The 25,442-nt window shown below is 41.7% G+C and overlaps 2 protein-coding genes across 3 annotated transcripts in view; both read right to left on the reverse strand.

Annotated features, from left to right (window-relative positions):
• zdhhc8a (zinc finger DHHC-type palmitoyltransferase 8a) overlaps nucleotides 1-8,601 on the reverse strand; it is an 18,763-nt gene extending 10,162 nt beyond the window's left edge. The window contains exon 1 of the mRNA XM_062528609.1: nucleotides 8,498-8,601. Coding sequence (XP_062384593.1) covers nucleotides 8,498-8,601 — 104 coding nt within the window. The remainder of the gene's footprint in view (nucleotides 1-8,497) is intronic.
• Nucleotides 8,602-9,622: 1,021 nt separating this feature from the next.
• Nucleotides 9,623-24,769, reverse strand: LOC134071232 (ankyrin repeat and LEM domain-containing protein 2). Of its 2 annotated transcripts, none has more exons than XM_062527874.1 (14): nucleotides 24,536-24,769; nucleotides 23,194-23,648; nucleotides 22,249-22,440; nucleotides 21,822-21,988; nucleotides 21,274-21,462; nucleotides 20,763-20,885; nucleotides 20,587-20,650; nucleotides 20,308-20,492; nucleotides 19,922-20,028; nucleotides 19,338-19,534; nucleotides 18,589-19,204; nucleotides 18,363-18,494; nucleotides 17,393-17,550; nucleotides 9,623-10,056 (listed from the first exon to the last, which is right to left on the reverse strand). In XM_062527874.1, the coding sequence occupies exons 2-14, from the start codon at nucleotides 23,609-23,611 to the stop codon at nucleotides 9,992-9,994; spliced, it is 2,613 nt and encodes an 870-aa protein (XP_062383858.1). In that variant the 5' UTR covers nucleotides 23,612-23,648; nucleotides 24,536-24,769; the 3' UTR covers nucleotides 9,623-9,991. The 2 variants fall into 2 exon arrangements, with proteins under 2 accessions (XP_062383858.1, XP_062383859.1); XM_062527875.1 differs by lacking the exon at nucleotides 24,536-24,769 and adding an exon at nucleotides 23,933-24,199.
• Between the last annotated feature and the right edge of the window lie 673 nt (nucleotides 24,770-25,442).

Raw genomic sequence — 25,442 nt, forward strand, 5'->3', positions numbered from 1 at the left:
AGTCCTCGCTATATTTATGTGACTGCTATAGATTCTTTGTGCGTCTTTGTGCAGATCTTCAGATTCACAAAAAAAAACTCAAGCAGGCCCAGGCTAATTTAATTTCATTTGATTTAAAGGGCAAATGCCAAAACTCCAGCATGTCAGCCAAGAACTAGTCAATTGGAGTACTAAGGCATCAACGGCAGTAAAAGTGAACAGAAATCATTGATCCCAGAACAGAATGGCATCATTGGGGCAGCCGTGGTGTACTGGTTAGCGCATCGGGCTTGTAACCGGAGGGTTGCCGGTTCGATCCCCGACCAGTCCACCACGGCTGAAGTGCCCTTGAGCAAGGCACCTAACCCCTCACTGCTCCCCGAGCGCCGCTGGTTGGGCAGGCAGCTCACTGCTCTGGGTTGTGTGTTTCACCTCACTGTGTGTTCACTGTGTGCTGTGTGTTCACTAATTTGGTTAAATTGGGTTAAATGCAGAGAACTGAATTTCCCTCACGGGATCAAAAAAGTATATATTCTATTCTATTCTATTCTATTCTATTCATTCCGTGGGCTTGATCAAACAGGACACGCCTGGCGCACTGCAATGCCCTGAGCTCTGTGGTGTCATCCAAGGTTGTTTTTATGAGGGGGATTGATCTCAGTTGTGTTGTCATCATCCTGTTGTGAGAGATAAACAAGATCAACTTTTGTTCACCATGATTCATTGTCATGGCCACTGAATCCTATGACCTTTGTCATTGTTGGGCTCCATTTCACATTGAGGCCCTGTACTGGTCACCCTGTCGGGTGAACTTATTTTCTCACATTGACCGGCGGACAATACATTAACCCTCATTTAGCACACTAGTCATAGCATCCAATTCCAATAAAGTAAATGAAGATTGTATTCTCTATTTACATAAATGTGTTGTGATATCGGAAAAAAAACATGGTGCACTCAAAAATCCTTGATTTTTTTGCTCAGTTTCAACCCTCCCTGGTGAAACTTGACCAACTTCAGATTCTGATACCATCCTAGCAAAATCCTGACCTGGATACCATCCTCCCAAAATCTTGGATGTTGCTAGAACGAAATCAGAATCATAAGTTGGCAAAACTGTGAAGGTTTTCCCAGATCACATCATAAATGTTTGAAACTAATGTGTATGCACCAAAGACCTAATGTTACCATGTGCTGCTCAGTCAGTCCACATTTTGAAGATTTGCAAGGTAGTAAATGCTCTGTGTGTTGCCAGAGAACTGATGCACACTACCGGTCTGGTAGTTATGTAATGACAATGCCAGATTTGTCATCCATATACCCCAATGTACTACTGATTTATAATCCATAATCATGCTGTTTCATTCATAATACATATTTTTCTCTCATCCCTAGAAGGGTGTTATTAAAGAGATGTCCAGTTCTCTGACTGTATGCGGTTAACGACAACATTAGAATATCAAGAAGAAAATTATCTGTGCTAAACATTAGAATATCAAGAAGAAAATTATCTGTGCTATGAAAATCATTCCATCTCCTGATTGTCACCTATGTACACTTAATGTTTTAGGGACATTTTTACATATGTTTTGGGAATGTCCCAAGACATTTATGTCTCACTTGATATGAAATATTTCACTTGAAATATTCCACTATGATCGACCTTACTTTTACTTAATGATGACCTTAGAATTGTCTCTACAGCAGCGTACTGTATACTATGGGCTGGTCTCACTGCAGCAAAGAAAATGTTAGCCTTGCGATGGAAACCGCCTCACACATTGTCATGGCAGCAGTGGTTCAACTCTTTTTTAGACATTGTTATGATGGAGAGATCTGTGGACCGGGTACATGGAGCTAGTCAGAAAACTGTACGTGCATGGGATGAAGTTTACAACTTGGTAAAAGAAAGGATGCAGCATTAATGTACCGGTACTTGAATATTTATTTATTTATTTATTTATTTATTTATCTATCATGTCTCTATCATATATGTATTTTTTCAATTATAGCCTACCTTTTTATTTCTTGGGGAGTCGCCATGGGTTGGGGGAGGGTGGGGATGTTTGTTCTGTTTCTGTGATGTATAAGAGTTTGTGTCTTAAAACCTGTACTATCATTGGTGCATTGGTCTACCTGTATACTGTCACTAAAATATTGATCAAAAAAGAAAAAGAAGGAAATGATCTGGATGGAAGGACAATTGTTTCAGTAGAATAACCTCTTAATGGTGAGTCACAACATCCAGTTAAGAAACAATACAACAGTTGAAATGAGGCAGACCGTGAACTCATGACATTATTCCGTAAGGTCAGCTTTAAAGGCAACGGTAAACATGATTAGACATTTTGGTTAAAAAAGAAAGAAAAACAGTGGGATGGAAAGTAGAACAGGTGGATGGCCTCACATCTCCTCATTACAGGCCAAAGCTACAGAAGGGGGGACGCTCGGCAGAAAGCTTAGCGGACAACTCCGACGCTCTTTCCCTTTAAGAGCCCGATTTCTTACCAAAAGGGGATTACACTTCCACAGAACCTGACCAACATTGATTTCTGACCATCTGGACAGTAGTGCGAGTTCATTACATCGCCGGCCCGGGCCACCCAGACAAGCCGCGGCTTGCTGATGAAACACAGTGGTGCGAGAGCATATTAAATCTTCCGGCGGGGTAAGCTGCCCTGCCCTCCAATCTGTAGACTGGACTGGGCGAGTGGCCGAGGACACGGAGAGCCCTATCGTATCCCTCCACAGTAGTGGGAGAGAGCGTCTGTAAGTGATTCAGTAAGATGTGTAGACGTACACTATTAGAATGTCATCACAGTCAGAGTGATTGATTGACTCATAGATAGATACTGTAGATAGATAGATACTGTAGATTAGAGTTAGATCTTAAGTAAGGGATATTTGTGTAATATATTAATAATATAGTAATAATCTAACAAATAATGTTTTACTTTATGGTCCTCTGACAGAAATAGGGAAGGTGGAGAGAATCCAATTAGTTCTTGAGTCAGATTGTATGGCACACTTATCGAAGAAGTGTACAGTACCTCTTGTGTGTATCATTTAATTAACAAGCAATTATGAGTAAGTAGGCATCTTAAATTAACTGCCGCCAGGAAGAACATACATTCAGACCTAAGCAAGCAAACCACCACCGCACATTTGGTTTGATGAGGACATCTTTTGATGGTGCTTATAGGCCCTCTCATGGCTAGTGTCATAATTGTTATGTCATATGAATGATATAGGAATGCAATACCTGAGGATGAATTTTACTCAAGCATATGAATTGCTCAATATTGTTGACCTTACTGCTACCAACTACCTTAGAGGTACTGCCCTAGACCTACTTTCCTCTGAGACTGTACTTAGTTGTCATATGCTTGATCTATGGGATACCAACAGTCCAGCTCATCTTGCAACCTTGCCATATATTTATTAAGATCACAAAAAGAACTCTCTTAAAATGAATGTGTTGGAAACAATACAAAGTGTGTTGTCCCTATCGGGACACAGAGATGCATTGAAAAAAAACAATGCAAGTGGTGTTGTTTTCAACACAAGTTGTGTTATTCTTTAACACATACTGTGTAATGAATAACAAAAGCAATGCATTACAAGTGTGATGTCCCATCTGGATACAGAGATGTGTGAAAAAACACACAAATTGTGTTGTTTTCAACACATTCATTTTAAGAGTGAATCTAGACCCCTGTAACAGACAATCAAACAGCATGCTGAGAATGGCATATTATTATTAGAGACATAAACCGAACAGCTATATGAGCCAGAATAAGACACTCCCATTCAAGACAGAGCAGCCAGGAGACTTATAATATCCTGTGGTTCCACTGTTACAGTTAGCTGCTTTGTTCATAGGTCTTCCTTTGAAGTCAAATCTGTGTGGATTGTTACTGATGAAATGAACAACGTAATTGAATGTCACTGACACTATAGGTAATTATGTCACTATATTGTCGATGTTTGATGACAAGGAGGAGAACAATGACACCGCGTGGGTACTTAATCACTAGACACTAAATCAGTCATTTCCAATTAGTTTTCAAGTTTTAAATTTCCGGTTGTAGGCTACGGGTCAAGAAACTGTCCAGCACATTATGAGCACTGAGTTATTGAGGTAGAATATTAACTGCCTCTGACACAGTATGGCCGCATATAAAGAGCCAAATGTTTCTTTGGCATCCAGATATGAACTGAGTGGTCACTTGTGAGAGGGCCTAACTGCGCAACAGAAAATAACAACATGAGTAAGTTAACTGAAAGGAAAACATTGTCATTGGCTGTGATTTTGCCATCGCTGAGGTGTATAATAGCCCTATCCGGCTTCCTGTTTTGTAAGTATATGGTAGCTCAGTTCTGAGGCTTTCTTGAACGTTGTAAATACATGGTAGCTCAGTTCTAGGCTTTCCTAAACGTTTCCATCTGTAGATAACCTGCCTTAGGATCCGATCCCCGGGCTCCTTTGATAGGGCTCCGTTGGACGGATGCATACCCCTCAGGGCAATTACTGCAGATGTGAGAAAACAATAGGAGCTGGTATGTTTAGACTAACTGGGGTAATAATTATCCTCTGACAGACTGCTTCGCCAGCACATCTCCGCCCATATCCAAGAGGACCTCCGCAATTAACCACTCCAAAGGCAAACGGCACACTGTTAATCGCACAAAGACAGCTCCCTACAGCTCACTGCCCACTGTGTGCTGCATTAATCGAATATGTGTAGTAATAATTAAACTAGGGGGAACATTAGGTGGAAGAATTCTGGAACATTTTCATGTTCCGTGTTCTCTGGAGAATCGTTCTCTCCAGCTGAGTAACATTCCAATTTTTAAGGGAGCATTAATTGATGGTGTGAGGAGGTAATGACCTATCTGCGATCTATATGGAAAACCATAAGCCTTCATTATGTTAACAAATTACCAGAATTTGATAATATTTTCACTAAGTGTCCTGTAGGGTGTTCCATTTATCATCTCAAGCAGAGTTTCAGCATAAAGCCATATAGATAGAGATTTGCATCTCATATCACTGAAGCCAGACCTTTGAACACTGTATGGGATTCACACCACAACCCAGTCTAATGAGTTTCTGCTTGGCTGTCCAGATTTCCCACTATTCCAGGTCCCAGCCCATCCACATGGCCTACATATCAGTCTAATCCTGTTTGGAGCGTGGCCTCTGTGTACTTCTTCATACTGTTTCCTGCATTAATAATGCTGCCGAGCCTCGATGATATTATGGTGTCAAGTTAGTTCTACTTATCGCAGGGTGGAGAGGACTGAAATAGCTATGACCTACAACTTCCCTGAAACAACAAGATACTTTTTCCAAAGGTTACATGACTCAAAGTCCAAACTATTTGGGGGGTTGGAGTGCAACATTAAAGGTGTCTTCTGCGCAGTCACTGGGACCACAGAAGCTGTGTAGGGATCAGAGGGAAAAGTAGAGAGCACTTGAACCTAAAACAAGGCCGTGAATCTAAAGTAAGGAGCACTTGAAATTGGCATGGGTTCGTTTTGACAGATCTCTGCTTCACTCTAGCGTAACTGAAGCAGGGATCATCCTTGATGCCTCGAGAGGGTGCATTATCACATCACACTTGTTACATTGGAGAGAGGAGTTTGGCATTCCGCACCACGCCGCCGACAGTATACTTTCTTCAAAGTAATCCACACAAAACAGCCTACAGGTATGTAACTTTTTGGGATAATCAAGCTGTTCTATTAACTCCAAAGTTAAAAGGCACCAGGTACCCTTCACATGGAATGCACTGATCAAAGAGAATCCCATTTCGCTCCTGTAAATCTCTAAGGAGAACTTGGACACAATTTGGTCTGATAAAACAAACGAGACACAACAATGCAGTTGGCACAGGGTAAAACACCTTGAGCATAAGGTCCATTTATTTATATAAGATTCCTAGGGGGCCTAGAGATGAGCTGTAAGATTGTTTACGTCTGAATTGGGCATCATCTTCTGTGAGGTTATGACCTCATGAAACAACACCTCGACTTGTCTTTATGTGGAGCCAACCAGGACCAATGTTTGAGGTGAAATGCCAAAACCCAGTAGGCTGGATGAACCCGGGCTGACCTGCCGGCAAATTTGGATTTCGCCCCGCAGCTCATGCTGGAAACTTGCACATCTATCTCCCCGCTTCCTGTCCACAACCTTTGGGTCCAATCACAAACTAGCTTACCCAAAAGATGCACCAGATCGTTGGTCTGATTGATTGAAGGACTATCCAAACGTACGGAGTCATTTGAACGATGCCCATTGATCACGCCTCTTGTGCAGTAGAAATAAAGTGCAGACTCCCCAAACTAATGTTCAATCTTAAAAGATTGAGCTAAGTATGCCAGACCAAAAGCCCAGTGCAGGAATGTAAAACTACCAGTATGTCCATCTACAACATAATTATTTAGGTGCAACGTTTTGTTTTAATTATTGTTCTGTGTAAATATTTAGTACCATGATAATGTGGTAATATAGTATCTCAAATCCGTCAATTCTCAGCAGGGGAAGCCTCCACATTCTTGGATGGCACAGTCAAACCATGGCAACTGCATCTCACTTCACTTCACTTCACTCAAACAAGGACATCTCTGAGCTGGTGAGGTTCAGGCTGGCAAAGGCAGACATTCCTGCACACTCAGAGAGCTATGATCCGTCAAACACATCATAAGTCGACCCCTCACCACAGCTAAATACACACGGAGATGATCACTGAAATACTCCTCAATCCAATTAAGTCCCTGTGGGGGTTCAAACTCCTATCCTCCACAGAGCTGCTTTGAATCAGAAGCTTTGTATTTTCAAAAGCCACAGGAATAAAACAAAACCAGTTTCATTCAAAATGGCCCCATGATTTTGTAATTAGAAAGAATTAGATTAATAACATCCAATGACCTTGGATGAACTGTAAGGCGATCTGAAAATCAATCAAAAGAGAAATTATGCACACTCCATCCAAGTATCTTTCAAGGAAATTATATTTTACGACACCACATTCTCTGGTGGTGAGTGTGGTGGTGTGTGCCTTTAAACTGTAAATCAACAAATTGATCATCTATAGATTTTTAACACAGAGAGAGAAGAGGCTAACATCAGACTTGTTTTCCAGGGATAGTTGGTGTATCTTTATACTTTCACACCCACCATGAGCACAAACCTCCCCCTAACCAGTGTGAGCATTAAGATTACCATTAACAAATTCATTCATTCGAGGATTAAGGGTGGGCTCAACATCTATCTATTCCTTTTACAGTACGCCAGATGTGGAAGGGGGCACCGAGACAATCCTCAACAGCACAAGCACCACGCCACAGACCTCAGCCTTCGCAGGGGTCCCTGCCCACCCAACCACAGCGGTTACTCCTCCCCAGGGAAGGTTCTAAGACTGACAGCCCCCTTCTTCGTTCCAGATGGGGGAATCAGAAGGCACTAGAAAAACCCTAATCCCCAGCAGTGGCCCATCTGCTTGAATGGGACCTATGCATGGGGCTGCATGGGCACAATGTACGGACAGAGGAGGGGAATCTGGGACAGTGCACGGCCACTGGGGTCAGGGGTCACTGGGTTAAGAGCACAGCTGCAGCTGTAGTCTGTAGCTCGTACACAGAGCCTACCCCCACCCCCACCCCCCCCCCCCCCCCCCTTCTAAACAAAGCTACAATCGTGTGTACTCCTTGCAGTTCAATTTCAATGGCATTTAATTAAATGGTTATGATTAGCTGTGAATAACCAATTACATCTCTAAGATAATTAAACATGTTCATATGTTTGCTCAAATGAATACTGACCAACCCATTCAGCCACTTCTAATTCAGCGGTGATTGTACCGCATCTATTGGGTGAATTCTGGTGCACCCTCTGCTTTTGACATCTCTTTTTATGAAAAGGCCTGAACTACTGAGAGGAGAGAAGCACCTCGTTTGGTGCACAAAAGCCCCCACTGGAGACAGCTGGACGTGTCAGGAGCGCCAATCCCTCGCCTCATCCTGATCATGTCCCAGTTGCGTTAAACCCCCATTTCAGAGCAGAAGTGAATATTTGGAAATAGCTGATACACTAAGAGCCTGTTTCAGCACAGTGGGCGTAATGTGGCGCAGACACAGGATTACTTTTAATGCTGAAAAACTATTGTTATCTTTATCCAGATGTGTAAAACGGTGAGGGGTTTTCCATTTTCCGTTACTTTAGTTCTAAAAGTTTCAATCGTTGTAAAACGTCGACAATTTAGTGTGTGTTGTTCAACATGTTCGATAGCAAATTACAAAATCAAAACATTAACTCAATTTTGAGAAGGATGTCGTTAGTTTAGGCTCGTGTAAGCAGTCCGAAAGATCCATATTGTCAGCTGACATGGTTACTGTGACCAGATTACAGATGTGGGCATGTGAGCTTCAGTTGGGGGTAGAACTATAGCCTGAGGTAATAGCTTTTCTCCAGCATCAGGTAGTATTTCCAGAACAAATAAACGGCAAAACTTACGTGAACACAAAAAATAAAGTTGAGGATCCCACAAGGAGACAGGCGGCAGTGGCCACAGGTATGTAGGCGCTGGGTTTACATCTCTCTCCAGCGCAAGCCGGCATTCTGAAGTTACCATTACTTCATCCTTTATCCCAGCAAAGACATCGTGTTAGAGAGTGCTTTTAAATATCCTCCGACTCCGCCATAGATTTCCAAGTTCCCACATATCCAAACAGACCAAATTCACCCTCTTTTACGACAAGTGTATTCCGGAAAGCCTGTGTCATTGCATTTCAGCGATGTAACTACAGTAGTGGTTTTAGGGAGGAGCTTTCATTCAAATTAGCCATGATTTAATGACGCGATTCCTTTAATCTCCATAAAGAACGTGGATGGGTTGACCATGCTTCAGAAGCCTCATTCATTCAAATAAACGCATAATTTGTGAGGGGATAAGGGCTAATACAAGTTTTAAAATAAAATACAAATAATAATAATTTAAAAAATCTGTAATGCCTGTTTTTACAACATCTGGAATTTTACACAGTGAGAGAAATAGCTTTTAAACCTCTTTCAACAACTTTCAGCATTATCATAAACTAAAAATATATAGGCTATAGGCTATAGGCTATATATGTGTGTGTGTGTGTGTGTGTGTGTGTGTGTGTGTGTGTGTGTGTGTGTGTGTGTGTGTGTGTGTGTGTTTGTGTGTGTGTGTGTGTGTGTGTGTGTGTGTGTGTGTGTGTGTGTGTGTGTGTGTGTGTGTGTGTGTGAGGAATAATCCAAACGTGTGGTCAGTTTTTTTCCCAACAGTAAACAATTTCAGATTGTTAGACTATACCTCTTCTATTACAACTTGACAAAAGCAGCATCATTTTCTAAAGGGTAGGCTACAAGGACACTGTAAGGGAATTGCTTCAAAGCACTACATGGCGAGAGGAGTCTGTTCTATACTTAATGCCTAGTTTATAAAAGTTACAAATAAAAGTATTCAACAACCAAAGAATGATGGGAGTATGTTTTTTTTCTCCAATATACACCCATTATTTTCACTTCTTAGGGCTCGAGTTCTCCCCCTACTGGCCGTTTACGCGACGTGCATACTGTTCATGATGAGACTGAAAATGATGACGCAGTCTATGCTTGTTTAAAAACATAAAACTCATTATTTCATTTATTTTGTAATATGAAAAAAGCATTCAATGCTTCCTTCGCTCAACAAGAGCTCGACAGCACATGGATAAAAAGCAGCCAAACAAGCAGGGAATAACTAAAATACACAAATATATCACTGAAATTGTAACGTTTTTAAAACATATATTTAAAATTAACAATGATTAAATATATTTAGCTTTTTAGTGCTCAGTAAAATACAGTTCCTTGTAAGTGCATGACAAATAGAGTGGCAACAGATTAAAAACTACAAAAGTGCATTTAAATTCATATAAGGCATTATAGCAGTAGCAGCAATACATCTTCTCTGCTTTTTCAAGCGGTAAAACAGGTAGCCTCTCACACAGACACACTCCCACCTGTCAGGATCCTGCTCCTCAGAGTCCTGAACGTGGGCCCCACACCTAGGGACACATTTAGTAAATTATTAAATACATTTGCCCATTATATCAAAATGCTGACCAAATTAAACTAGAATGCATTTCCCGGTGGGAAAGTGCGAAGTGTGCTTGCTCCGAAGCGCCGCGAGAGCGCCCCGGCAGGATACGCGACAGCTCGCCCTCAGGTCAAAGCGCCAAAGTTTGGCCAAGACGCGAAGCTGCTTTGAGTTTGGCGACGTTGCCCTCGATTGCCGAATTCTTACACTGACCTGACGAGTTGCCTAGGTTTATCAGTGGTATGTCCCAGAGCACCTCCAATGTAAAAATGTAGATGTCATCCCAAAGACGTAAAGAGATATGAGCCAAAATGCATTTTTGCTAATTGCGGCGCCCCCTAGTGGCCAAATTACAACACATTTACTGAGGCTACTTTGGATGGTGTCCAAAATCATCCCGCCAAATATGGTCTCGATACCTCACAGCATTTCCGAGATTTGACCTCACTTCCTGTTTGGACGCTTCACCATCGAATTTGATTGGCTGTCACGGGCGAACGCTTTGATGTATGAAAATGAAATGTACACCTCTAAGGTCTGTAGACCTTGTGTTGAATTAAGTATGAGTTGTTCACGTGTAGCTAGCATGAAACACGTAACCACTGAAGGAAGGAGGGAGCCTAAGAAACTAGGCATGTTTCTAGAACAAATACGAGTAATGTTAGGAGTATAGCTATCCTGTTATGCGGGAACATCCGCAGTTTACTCACTGTTGAATAAGTTGCAATGTGTTATAGCCTCAAATGGATGGTAAAATAAACAGGACGACTCACCTGTTCAAATGATGTAATAGGATAAAATTTGGTTTTGATATGTCAAAGCAACCAGGCTGTTACTGGTTAACGTTTCTGAATATGAAATCGATTTTGGATTGGTTGCATGTGATAAAAGCTATGCCATTTCCTGTCCAGACAGCATTCATATTCAGAAATACTGTACACCGGCAACAAAGACACACACACACACACACACACACACACACACACACACACACACACACACACACACACACACTCTTTCAAACAACTCTTTCAAACAGAAACGTCAGTCCGTTACATCTGCCTCTTGTCCACAAACTGCATGTCGCTGAGTTGACTAGCAACGAAGACTTTCACATAAACACACACACACACACACACACACACTTACACACACACAGACACACCACCCCTTCAAACACAAATATCTGTCTGTTACGTCTGCCTCTTGTCTACAAACTGCATGTTGCACAGTTCACCCACATCTACCCACAATTCTTTGATTTATAATTAACCCCAGCATTAAAAAACTGCAATGTGTCAAATCTTATTATACAACAATTGGGTTCTATGAAGCTGTTTCTTTGTTTCTGATTGGCCGAGAGACGTTCCATGAGTTGAAATATCCCACGATAATCCACTCTGACTTTTCACAGCTAATAATAAATCACTCCGCGATACAATGTCAAATTGTCAAGTGTAAAACGAACTGTCACGTTGCATCCAAGCTGAAATACAGACACTCAGAACATAGAATATGACGGAGGTGGATATTAGCTAGTTGGGTGGCAAGTAGGCTAAGTAAAATAGTGATGTTTCAAAGCTAAAAGCATGTCCTAACCAGACGCAATGCGAGCTAACGTTTATTAGGCTATATTCTGCATTGCTTGACAACGGGAGAGATAGAACTAACGACTGGCTTTTGGCCATAGCAACGTGCTTTTAGAACTAATGACTGGCCTTTGGCCATAGCAACCATCCATTTAGAACTAGTAACGGCAGTTTGTCCTGCAAGTAATAGAACTTTGTGGCGGAGAGAAGTTAGTTCTACAAACAAGACAGTTTTAGCGATTTACATTATAATGGGAAATTAGCGCAAAAAACAAGTGGTAGAATTGTTGTATAAAAGCAATATAGCACTTGTGATCGTGGGTTGTTGCTGGATATTTACACGGGTGTTGTTGCCTGCGCCACTCGGCCTCCGGCCTCGAGGCTACAGCCGAACAACACCCGTGGGAATATCTAGCAACAACCCACTCCCACTCGTGCTATATTGCTTAAATATGTATACTGTATGTATATACTGTATGGGCAATTCCATGCAAAACTGTCAAGTCCATAACCCCACACAGCATCATACTATGATGTGGATGATGATTTCTTAAAAGCTTACCATTTCGCTCTTCTTGTTTGTACAACATATTCGATGACATTGTTAACATAATCATTTGCATTATATAAATATAACCCCCTTCTCCACGTCTCAACATATACTGGAGTCACATTCTTAAACATAAACAGGATCCTAGGTTCTCAATTTGCTGGACTCACTGTCTACCATAAAGTTAAAGAATAGTAATAACAGAAGAAAAGGTAAGAAGATGTTGATAGCGTGATTAACTAGTGTGGTGCCTCCACTGAAGAATTTCTATACCACTGCACTGATGGAAATATGTAAATCCTCAGAAATGTCAAGTGACTACAGTTACTTCTACCTGCATTGATATATCATTTCATAAAAACAATTTTGGCCATAATAATTATATTGCAATAATATCAATTAAAGTTTTCTTTGTAGCACAAACAACAATAGGCTACAGTTTACATTACTTCAGGGCGTAATGTTAACAACTTCGTTAACATTAAGTTTGTTTGTTCTGTACTTTGCATGACACAGCAACCATTTACTTCCTGTATCATGGTTGCGGTGTCATGCAAAGTGCGCTGTGCCATGCCGCCATCTAGTGGTTAAGGAATATTTCACACCCATTATTATGATAATAAAAGCTGCGCGGTTGAAAATTGGCACAAAGTCGTTTGGGTGATCCATGTGATAAATTGTGTTTTGCTTTCCATACTTCGTTACTTTATGAATGGTGGTGTATTATTAAGGTATCATTTTGAATGTCATTACTCTGACATTCAAGAAATAACGGCTGCCATTTTTCGTGACCCAGGGTCAATGGGGAATTGCATTGAACATGGGTCACGGATGTAATGTTTTTGTTCTCCACTAAGTTTCTCCACGTTGCGTCGATAAAATTACGAAATTCTTGCTCTATTATGTTGGACAAAAATGTAGGTTATTATCAAAGTGAAATGGTTACTGTCATATGTCAGCAGCGTTTGTTTCAGCACATCGATCGGAATCAATGGGAGTCAATGGGGAACCGTAATACTTTTAATAGCGGCGTACAAGGAAGCTTAGTGCAGGATGACGTGACGGCGGTTTTTCAAGTGTTACTTGCCCTCACGGACTTTGTACCTTTCCTCAAACGACCCGTGTTAGTGACGCTAACGTCGCTACAGTTTCACAGCACATATTCACAGCAGAATGAACGTATTGGTCCGTCCATTCATCTTCAAAAGTTCGTTTTTTTCTAATTGTTGAGCAAGCCATTTTTTCTCATCTCCTCTCTCTCCCGCTAGGCCTATTCTCTGTTGCTGAAAGGTAAACAATCGAGTTGATTGGCTTGGCTACGGACGATGGTCTTTGATGATATTAGGCTGACAATTAGGCTGGGTCCGGACAGAACCGTCACTGTGTCCGGACCCGGACCGTGGTCCTCCATTTGGTGATGCCTAGGCTACTCTTTGGGGTGGCCTGACCAGCGATCACGCAGTCCACCACTGCAGTTTACATGGAACAGTACTGCCTAGCCTACCACACAAGTACCTGCCATACACAGCTTACTTTCTCCCTCTTTTGGTGAGCCATACCCTGACGGTGTCAATGACAATCAATCAGGAGGAGTAGTTATTGAAAATAATCACGCTGACGGTGTCAATGACAATCAATCAGGAAGAGTAGTTATTGAAAATAATCACACTTTAGACATGACCAGCCTACTTCAACTTGGCAGCAGCTAGCAACAGGGGGATTCATAGGTGGCACATAGACCATAGCTAGCATGAGTGCAAATATTTTTAGATCTTCTGAATAAGTTTACTGTACTTATTCAAACGACATCAGCACCACTGTTTTTGGGGTCTTAAGGCATATTTGTTTAATATGCACTTAGTCTTTTGAGCGTTTGTTATGTGTTATGGTTTGTATAATAGTATTGTTTTGTTATAATTTGTCCATTGTTAGAATTTGACATTTATTCTGCTATTGTCCTTAAATTTAGCCTTACCATGCTATAGTTATTGTTATTATATAATTAACTGAGTGACTTACTTGATTGCTATTCTCATTTCATTGTTTTATTTATCATTAGGTTAGTGCTTAATTGATTGTTTTATTGATAATATTGCTATTTCCCCTTTTTGTAATTGTTCACTGTTATTTAATTTGTATTGTTATTTATTTGTATGTCGCTTTGGACAAAGGCGTCTGCTAAATAACCATAACCATAACCATAACCACTGTCACTGGATATAAAGCAAACGTTGACTTTCACTCGGTGCTTCACTGACGGTAAAAAAGTGTCATAATATTATCTATGCACTGCCTGATGTAGACTAGCTTGACAGCAATTGCTAGCTCGATGAGTTGCGAAACGACATCAGCAACATGTACCTCTCGTTCCATATTAAATTTACAGTTAACATAGTTTGGCTTCTTGGACCATGCATTTAATTACCTTTCACTGCCTTCACGTCTGCCAGGCTCCAAACTGTCTTTGTTACTGAGGGCTAAAGGACTGTATGGAAATGAGGTTTTGTGTTGCTTGGGTGGCGTCAGTTAAAACACCGGTTGAAGCAGTCGTTTCTTTATTTTCTCTTCAAACAAGTTCCACACAACAGTGTGGATGAACTTATACATATAGGAATGTGTGGTCTGTAAAGAACCAAATAAAATGCTATTAGTAATATGATTACCAAATAAAGTGTATCTCTATCTCTCTATGAGCACAACTTGTCTTAATTACACACGTAACATAAACAGCATTCATTCATCCCCTGAATGCTAAATCTCCGTTTAGCATGCTAATCACTTGCATTATATTAACGTAAACGACACATCCCACCTACAATACACATAACCAAACATTACTTTTACTTACTTTGTTGTCATGGACGCACACAACTTCAACTTACAGGTAGTAGACTCACTCTGTATTAATCTCTATAAAGCTAACGTCATGACTGCAACTCTCTGGTAATAGCCTACTACCAGAGCCATATAAAGAGAGAGTTGCGACAACTCCATTGACGCTAATGTTCCATATTTTCTCAACAATAGTTCCCGGAAGTTAGGATCGAACACTCGTTAACAGACAGTAAAAGACGGTTATTTTAAGATTCTAACGAACAGTCAAAATCGCTTCCGGGAACTATTTGAATAGGATTTGAACTACTTGAAGTTACACGAACCACGTCACAAACCGAATTTTCTGTACCCGGGTTGTCGCAACTCTCTCTTTATATGGCTCTGCCTACTACTAACCAAAGATCATAGAACGCTACGTCTGATAAAACTAAACATGAGACTGCACGAGGGAGCGTCGCTAGGCAACCACACCTCAACAAAATAAGAGTCTTTCATACAGTCTTCATAACAGCAGTTGCAATTCAGTATTAAAACCGCCTTGGTAAAGTTAAAACCAACTATTTGAACTGCAGTTAGTTTAGCCTACCCTCATAACTAGACCTCTCAAATTCCGAAATTTGAAGTCTAAAATTAAAATCCTCGTTGCCTCACGCACACCACAGACAGGGCGACCGCTCTACTTCCGGTATTTCGCTGGCTTCGAGTGATTTACCCAGAATGCTCAGGTCAATACAAATCATCCAAAACACACCGTCAGTATGAAACATCGTGTGATTGTCGAGTATATATACCAAATGAACACACTCACCCCCTAACAGCGCATAAGTCCGTACTTGCCCCTCGGGGCCATGGCATTGCTAAGATATAAACAGTCTCAGGATGAGACACCCCATTGCGGACCACCCTAGAACTACACCCACAGTACACTGTTGCGGACCATTTCAGCCATCCAATGAATGAATGACAAGTGCAGGTCTACCATTAGACCATGAGGAAAGTATGAAATTACATGGCAGAACCACATAGTGCTGTGATAATTGCACCAATAACTTTTATAAGAATGGCCTTGATTTGATTTTTTTTTTTTTAAATATCAACATTGTATCTTAAATCACTCTGAAATGTCATTTCTGCATGACCTAAGCAATTTAAGATGAGCTATTCCGAATAATAGTATACATTCACCAACACACACGTTTTTGCTAATTATAGAGCCATCGACAGACCAAATAACACCAAATTTATTGAGGGTGCTTTGGATGGGGTCTCATGTCATCCCACCAAATATGGCTTTCATACGTCACAGAATTTCCAAGATAGGCCCACTTCCTGTTTGGCGGCTTCGCTCGCTGAATTTAATTGGTTATCACAGGCGAACGCTTGGACGTATGAAGGCGAAATCAAGGCGGTTGATCCGCCTTTGTCTGTAGATCATGTGTGCCAAGTTTCATGACGATCGGATAAACTATGCGGCCAGGGTAGCTTTACTTTGACTTTGGACAAAATTCAAAATGGCGGAAAATCCATCATGGCGGAAAATGACATCATATGGTGCGTTGGAATAGGCTGAGTCAGAGGATTCCAATGGTATAAGTTTTATCAAAATCGGCCATACGGATCAAAAGTTACGGGCATGAACGTGTTTTCCATCTTTGACCAGTTGGTGGCGCTAGAGCGTGAGAGTGGCGAGCATGAAACCTGGTGGTGTCAATCAGGGTAGTCTCCTCTATCAGCATACTAAATTCCATGACTTTATGTCTTACGGTTTGGGCTACAGGTGGAAAAATGTGTGGGCATCAGCGCTCAAAAGTCGCTTTTCCATTCATTCCTATGGGGAAAAATCGACCGGAAAAACTGGAATAACGGGAGAACGACAAGGCGTATCGAAAAGCTTTATACAAGCCACCATCCTCGCATCAGGACGCACGCGTGAGAAGTGGAACGGCGTCTCTAGCTCCAAATCCCTAGGACAAGATAGGGAGACAAAAATGTTCCGCAAGATAAATAAATTTGATAATAATAGGAAGAACAATAGTGTGCTGCTTTCAGCAAGCACACTAATGAGAAGTCTGCCATTAAATTAGCCCATGCAAAAGCCCAAAAGAACATGAAATGCCCTCAGACCACTATGTACCATTGGATTGTCTGCAAACAAATCTGTAGACATTTATTTTTTTAAACTGTCAATTATTAAATGAATGATGCAACTTTTCTCACCAGCCGACAAAAACATGTTTTTCCTTGGCATTGCCACCCAGATAAATTAACATTTGAAAGTAAATGTTGCATGGATGACTGTGCACGAAAGACATCAAGTTAGAGTTTCCCACCTGGAGGTCTGCCAGGTGTGCTGAAAGCAGGTGAGTCAGGCAGGAAACTCCCAGGACGGCATAGCCAGGTTGGGCTGCTGAACCATGGAGTGCTCTTGCCAAGGGGAGTGGATGACTGAGAGAGCTGCAGGGGTTTCGGGGAAGAGCTGTGAGGCCAGCTGAAAATCAAGATGGATCAACATTCAGAATGTATAGGGGCACATACGACAATGCATCCACGGAAACAACACATACCAAATACAGACATAAAGGTCACACATTATTAACATATTTTTCAATGGTTTTACACGTATATTTGGGTACCGGTATATGGGATAACTGGGATCTAATTTAGTATTTTTCCTAACAGATAATGTGATTGGGATTTGATTGGTGGTGATTAGCTTCTGTTCGCTATGTCTCTGCTCAAGACAAAAGAACAAAAATGAGAGGGTTTATTCCACAAGTTCAGGGCCTGTTATCTAAATGTTGATGCAAAGGCAATGTGCATTAAGTTCTTCATATGTTTGTGTAAACAGGCAGACAAACAGGGAACTCTGAAAAGGGTTCTTCGGGGTTGCAAACATTGTTGTGGTGCCTCTTCCTTTTGGTATTTTTGACACAGATGTTTTAGTAAGACCTCAAGAAAATATGTAAGATTGTGGGAAAATATAACCTTTAAAGCATCTCACATAGTTCAAAGACCAATATTCTATTTTGTTTTTAATTACGTTCCTCCTTTGAAATATTTGAAAAAACAATGAAGCTACAATAGCATCTCACATAACACATAACTAGCAACCACAACACCATTACAACCATAACTAGCAACCACAACACCATTACAACCATAACTAGCAACCATAACACCATTACAACCACAACTGGGACTCTTAGTAGGGACTTCAACAGATGAATGATGTCTGCACAGAATATTCTTAATAGAAAACATCTAGATCTAACATGACGAAATTGAATGAATATTTGGTACCTTTGCCTTTGCTTGACTGGATAGGCTACAACAGTGCTTTTCCACTTTGTGATAGCGGGATATCGCTGAGGATCGATGTTTATCCTTTCCACCGCTGAGAGGACTTCATTGTCCAGCCTGGTGGGTGAATTGCTGAAAACAATTGAGAATTTAAAATAAAATTGAAAAAATCAAATGATATTGAAGGCTACAAACATCATCATAAACACATGTTGTCAACACTTACCCTTCAAAAAACAGGCTCTGGTCACTTGAAGCATCCCAACCTGAACTCTGTATGGATTTGTATGACGAGCAGGTGGAGCCCGAATTGCGCCTATTTCTCCTGCCGTCATGATTGAAGGTGCCAAGGTCATCTACCTGAGAGCCCGTGTCCTCATCTGCCGTGAGGTACTCATCTGAAATGGACTGGTCCTCTACTGTGTCTGGATGTTCCTTCTTCTGCCACTTTCTCCAGAAGCCTGGGTCACTCAAATCAAGACCCTCCGTGTCAGACTTTGATTGGTCCAAGCAAGCTATACCAGACTCGGACTGGTCCAGGCCCTCGATGCCTGAATCTGACTGGTTCAAGTCTCCAAATTCAGACAGCACAGCACCCCGTTTCTCCTCCTTGTTTTCTGAACTGGTGGCAGCGCCAACTAGGAAGGAGACACTGTCAAACTTCTCCAAGAGATTACAGACCGGCGGTGTGGAAGAGGTCGCCAAACTTTTCTCCAACGTTGATGTCTGTTTGGTCTCATTCAAGTCCTCCCTCTTTTTCCTGGTGTTCACCTGAGGAGAGTGACCCTCCACATCCACACCATTCCCAGCAGACTTGCAAATGGGTAGTGCATCAAAGTTCTCTGTTAGAACCGAGAGACACGACAACACAAGAGAATGATAAATCTTCACGCACAGGTGATAGAGAGAGTAAAACATAGTTTAAAAAAAAATAAAAAATCATTCCGACTCGGTGGTATCTGAAGCACAGCTTACTTGAGGACGGCACCACGCCGGCATACCCCCTGCTGCCGGCGCCTTCCTTCTCCGACTCCCACTGAGTGGGCCTGCTGCTCCTTCGGTTCAGATAGGCCTCCAGCACGCTCAGACCCTCCTCCACAGACAGATCCACAAAGCCGTCCAGGAAGTCCCAGTACTCAGCCCAGGGGTAGCCAAGCTCATGGGCTAGCTCCCTGCAAAAAAGAACAAATCCGAAGTTCCGGGTTTCTAAAATCGTATTAGCTTTAATGAATTCTTTTAGTAGTATTTATCCATTTTATTTGTTAGGGACCATGTACAATTTCTATCATAAATGTTGCCATTTCATGCACTGCACCAGACTTAGCCTTAGGGCTAAATTACATCTGCAAATTGGTGGACTTTGAGCTCTTAAAGGACAGTTAAATGACAAATTGATTTATTTCTTCTGAATTTATGTAACGTCTGTCCATTTTGAACATAATTTCTACATCAAGAAACAAGCTGGGCCCAGGGGAGAATTAGACTTGCTTCAATTCAGTTGAGTTAACAGGCTGCCCTGTCTTCTGTCAGACTCATGCTCTTGGTACGCCAGTGCATACCTTCCGACCCGCTCTGCTCCACGTTCTGGATCCGATTTAAGAATGCCATGAAGGTATTTAGCCCGATCTCTGGGTGGAGTTTTCCACAATCTGTGGAACTCTTCCGCCTGTAGGGTTCAAAAGGACCGGTAAGGTTAGAAAATTGATTTCAAGGTAATGATATTTCAATAGAGGACAGATATGAGTCACAGGTTACAATGTCACAGCTTTGCAAATATTTACTGAGTATTTAGATATTAACTGATTTCGGAGCAAGCCTCACATTCAGGCAATTTCCAGGACGTTAAATGGGTTCAAGTATGCCTTTTCATATCATGAAACACAGTTAAAATGCTTTAAAAACGTTCAAACTAAATATTTGCTGAAACAAAACAAGAGAGTAGTACCTTTGCAGAACTCAGAGGGCCGGCAAAAGCAGTGACCGTCATGGCAGGATCTCTGGGTGTCCCCGCTATCCCATGATGACCCAGTGAATTTTCACTCATCTGCCCTGAACCGGGGGACCACGGCACACCAATCACAGGCTGCAGGGTGTTGTCCGTTGCCCTCAGTAAGGGGACATAGAAGCGATCTGGGGTTGAAGGAGAGAAGAGGGTCAGTCAGCCGCTTATGTAACCACTGCAGTGCTGCACAAACATGTTTGCACCAGCAGAGCTGTCACTTACCCTCCAAGTACCCTGTGATCCTCTGTTTCATTTCTTTGGTTTTGTTTTTCCTGTCACAAATCACCTGCAAAAAGCACAAATAGTTTAGAAACACTGTGAGTATACTGCAGTATGGAGAGGTGGTGCTGTATTAATGAGCCAAAATGTGAGAGAAAAGCATGTTCAGTCACGCGTACACCGGCAGGTTTCTGGCTGTATTTGTTCCTGTGGTGTTTGTCTGTGGCAGGGTGTGAGCAGAGCACGTTCACCACCTCTGGGCATCCAAACTTGCATGCGAAATGAAGAGGGGTCTCGTTGTTCTGTAGAAGTAGCAACCGTCACATACAATTACATTACGCTGTCAGACCAGGACGTTAAACCATGAAAGCAGAAACAACTTTAAATTCGGAAAGTAACATCAAATGAATAAATATTGTGACACTATGTTATGTATCAGGGGACAAGAGGTACAAGCTGAACTTAAGCCAACACAAATACTGTGTGTTTGACAGACCTTTAACTACTGTCAGTATGTTATATACTGTATAATGCAAGTATGTCTGTCTGTCTGTATTCATTGTATATTATCTCTGTCCTACAGAGTCCTATGTGCTTTTGAAAATGATCAAATAAACTCAATCAATCAATCAATCAATCAATCAATCAATCAATCAATCAATCAATCAATCAATCAATCAATCCTCTCACTGTTTTGTCAGGCATGTTGAGGTACAGGTCCACTATGTAATCCATGCGCTGCCACAGCATATCCTCCTGATCGTCAGGGTACATCCGACGCAGGAAATCTGGGTTCTCGAGTGTCTCGAGAACCAGCTGGACCATCCGAGGTTGGTTCTCTTTCGCAGCCACATGCAGAACATTATACCTGCAGCCCTCCTAGAAAACACCACATACTATGTTATTGTGACATGAACCCATATAACCAAATCAAATGCAAACAACTCCACTGATAGTAGCATGTCTGCTTTAGGTTTATATGGGGTTCATCAGTACTGGCACTTCTAGGACAAAGAAACAACATGCTTTGCGCTATATGCAATAGAGTTCATAGAACGCGCTCAACTCACGAAATATTAATGACTGGGTGCTTGTGCCCAAAAAGAATATATCAAATCAAACCAGAGTACAGCACTCCTAGTCGTGCATAGGAGTGCTGTACTCCCGTTTGATTTGCACAATATGCAAACAATGTGCTTAGCCCTGCTATCACTACACTCTTTGGATGAGGAGCTCACCTGCACGATGGTAGGGTTATCGGCAGAACCAATCAGGTAGCGAGGGTTTCCCCAGACCAGCTGGCGGAAAGCCTCTTCATCGCCATTCTCCACTGCTTTGCGAAGCTTTGCGGTCAGGTCTTGCGTGCGAGGACTCTTAAATTCATTTGCCTTCTCTACATTCAGAGCTGCACAAAAGAGGGAATATGTCAAATCTTATCTGTTACACTGTTCAAATAACTGGGGCGGAGATGTAAAACAGCTAAATGAACAATCAATCAATAAATAATTAAATCGTGTATTTTATTAGATAACAGTCTGCATGATTTCCTCTGAAAAGTATTTGGAACCTTGGATATTCATTCTTAAAAAAAAACAATGCTTTCTTCTCAGGCTTTATTGTGTATTTATCTGTCTTCATCAAAACAAAATGGTCATGAAGACATACCGCTGTGGTTGACACTGCCTGGTGTCACCTGAGATTTAGTTTCCGGAGACTTTATTGGTGATGGACCCTCACTGGTGGCCTGGGCAAACTTTTCGGCATCTTCTCGACAGGAGAAGACTTTGAACCTGGCACCTTTCATTCTCACAACAGCATCCAAAGCTTTCTTCTTGTCCGTGTAGACATGGATGGCATCTGAGAGAAACAACAAACTAGTCAGAGCTAGATTTCAGAGCTAGATTGCAGTGCGATAGAGTCCAATAAAAACTGCTGTGGACTAACAAGCAGAGAGGGTAGCACAGGCTTGCTAAATAAGGTACCAATAAGGTACAACCCAGATCAAACATAACTAATTAACATGAAATATCAAATACGAGATGAAAGCAAGGGAGCAGGACAGACTCCTCGTTCCTGGGCGAGAGATCAAAGGGGCTGGTGGTCAATTTGACCCTTTAATTATAATCCATAATCTGATTTCCCTTTGCTCTCCGGTGCAAGGCAAGGCCACGAGGTGATATTATTGGTAATTGGTTCAGTGTAAGCAGCTGTGCTGAATGTGTACAATAATGTATGCGCTAATGCACACAGCTCAGCATAGGAAGTTTAAATTAAGAATTACAGATGACGGAACATCATCCCGCATCATAAAAAATCCAAAGAAGCCATAATAAAGTTTGTCTACATAATGTTTAGGTCACAAATCTGTAACATATTTATATTGAGGTCAACATAATAAACTGAGGGTAATGTAAAGCAATGTCTTGCACCTATATGATGGCATCAGTCATCATATTGTTTACAAATACAATACTTTATTAATGTTGTCCAACAAAAACCTTATCTGGTTTGAAACGGACTGACTCAGGTATAAAGGTCAATATTTTCAAAGGTAGCACATTTTGAAGGTATCCGTTTACGGTTAACAGATAAGCACATGTGGCAGCTCACCTTCTCTTCCTGGTGAGTCAGAAGGTGGACACACTCCATAGTAATGAGTCGGAGACTCCACAGGAGATGAGCAGCCATCCTTCACCCCCTTCTCCCCTCCCGGTGGACTGTCTAATCCAGGGGAGGAGGTTCTCTGCTCCTGCTTGTCAGTCAGTGACTCACTGGTCTTAACATCAGGTGAATTGCAATGGACCAAATGTGCTACATTACTGCTGCAGTCGTTGGCCTTGCCAGGGCTGTCGGTCTCAGTCTTGCCACCCTCCGCCGCTTGGCTCTCCAGGAGCGTGCGTGCCAGCTTCCTCTCAAAGATGGCCCGCGTGGTGCCCGTGATAGGCCCACATTTCAGACCAGCTCCTACGATCTCCTCTCGCAGCTGTTCAGGAGTCAGAGCTTTCAATCTGCTCAACACTTCCTCCATGATGTGGCAGTTTCACAGCTGTGATTGTAACCTGGAACTGGGCCAGTAGTGGAAGTCAGAGGTTAATGTCAAAATCGTCATACCACTCAATTTCTATCTTACAGAAGACCACAGCATAGAGCAATTGATTTCTTCAGCTTCAACAGTATAGGCTATATTCACCAGTTTTATGCAAATATAAACTATTAAAACATTAATGTCCATTACTGAACATTTCAGAAATCATGAAATTGTGGTCATCACGCAGCAGGCACTAGCCCTGTAAAACAGTTACTGTATCACGTTCCACGAATTCATACTCGTTATTTCAAATCCGTTTACCTGCATTGAGGGTGCAGACTGATGCAACAGTGAGAGAAGCAGCGTGCTTTAGCAGCAGAAGTCGATGCTGTTACATCAGTAGCCATCAGTCAGCATATTTAAATCAAAACACCTTTTCGAGCATCCATTCAACAGAATACTAAACAAAACTCTAAATCTAGTATTCTAATAGCAACTAGGGTGTCTCGGCTAACGCCAACAATTTCCAAATGTCTGCAATAGTTCACGAGGGCTTGGACAACAGCTGGTCCTGCTGCTCCTGCCAGTTTCATTGTTTACATATCAAGGCGCATGCTCGGCCGTCTCCACAGCTGTGCGTCATCGTCCATGGTCACACTGTAGCATTGGTCATAGCGCGTGCCATGATGCTAACTTCGACAGTAACCACCATATCCTTCAATTTGTTTGTCTTGAGTTCGTTTGAAAGCTTATAGCGTAGTTTTATGTTAGCGACAAATTAGGTGAACAGTGTCCGATGGTTTGTATGACCAAGTTACCTTTCCTCCTCATGAACTGGTTGTACCCATCCTACTGTATCGCTAACTCTTTAGATTTCAAGTTAAGTGAATACTTGTTTAAGTGTGGAGACTGTAGAGGACTTACCTTTTAGATTCCCTCAAGTGACTTGAAACTGGGAGTGTTACACCATGCCCCACCCTGCAGTTTTGACCAAGCCCTGTCTTAAGAACTGTTTCTTGCCAACCAAGCGAAGACTAAAACAAAAGACGCACAGAATTTTGATTCTTGTGTGTCTGGTTACGTCCACAAACCATGAACATTTGAACTTTCAATGCCACTCCTCGTGAGATATGACTGCGCTGAACTATAATTTGGAAGTGATAGTGTGAGTCTGCGCACATTGTGCTTGGAGCCTGCACGTTGGATTTAGGATGAAGCCGCTACCCACTTGTATATTTTCCCTTGCAAATTCATTGTGTCAGATATTGTAATCAGATTCTGAATCTGCCGTGGTAGCTATGCTGCTCAACATATGTCTTCTCGAGTTGTCAATCCTAACATTTCTTTGACTAAAACATTATTTCATAAAGGTCAACATTGGAAGTAACAAAGTTGTGTTTTGTTACCAGATGCATGAACAAATTCCACAGAAGTGACGTGTATCTTGTACGTACGCAACTTCTACAGCAGATGGCGGTAATATACCTCTACATGTATGACGCCTGGCGTGGACTAAAAAAGAAGGGCTTCGGAAAAGTTGAAGATGATCCAAATTACCCACAGAACTACTCACACCAGATGTAACCACAAGTAAGTTGTTTATTTCATAGAAATATAAACATGATTGTATTTAAGTACTTTAGTTGCCATTATATTAGGAGCCTTGAAATCTAACTGATTAAATAAATAAAGAAGTCAGTGTAAAGACAGCACTGGCATTTATAATGCTTTGACCAGAACACAATGTAGGCCTAGACCTATTGAAAGATAAATGTTCTCTAGGCTAACATAATTCTAATATACCGTACGGTAGTTGTTGTTATTTTGTTGT

The sequence above is a fragment of the Sardina pilchardus genome, chromosome 23 (assembly GCF_963854185.1).
Source record: "Sardina pilchardus chromosome 23, fSarPil1.1, whole genome shotgun sequence".
NCBI classification, from domain to species: Eukaryota; Metazoa; Chordata; class Actinopteri; order Clupeiformes; family Clupeidae; genus Sardina; species Sardina pilchardus.

Excerpts from the sequence above, each read along its gene's own strand:
- LOC134071232 (XM_062527874.1), bottom strand. The coding sequence starts at position 23,611 with ATGGAGGAAGTGTTGAGCAGATTGAAAGCTCTGACTCCTGAACAGCTG. Across the intron at positions 20,886-21,273 it reads TCAACATGCCTGACAAAACA|AACAACGAGACCCCTCTTCA; the intron begins GTGAGAGGATTG and ends CTACTTCTACAG. Across the intron at positions 20,029-20,307 it reads GCCCTCTGAGTTCTGCAAAG|GCGGAAGAGTTCCACAGATT; the intron begins GTACTACTCTCT and ends TGAACCCTACAG.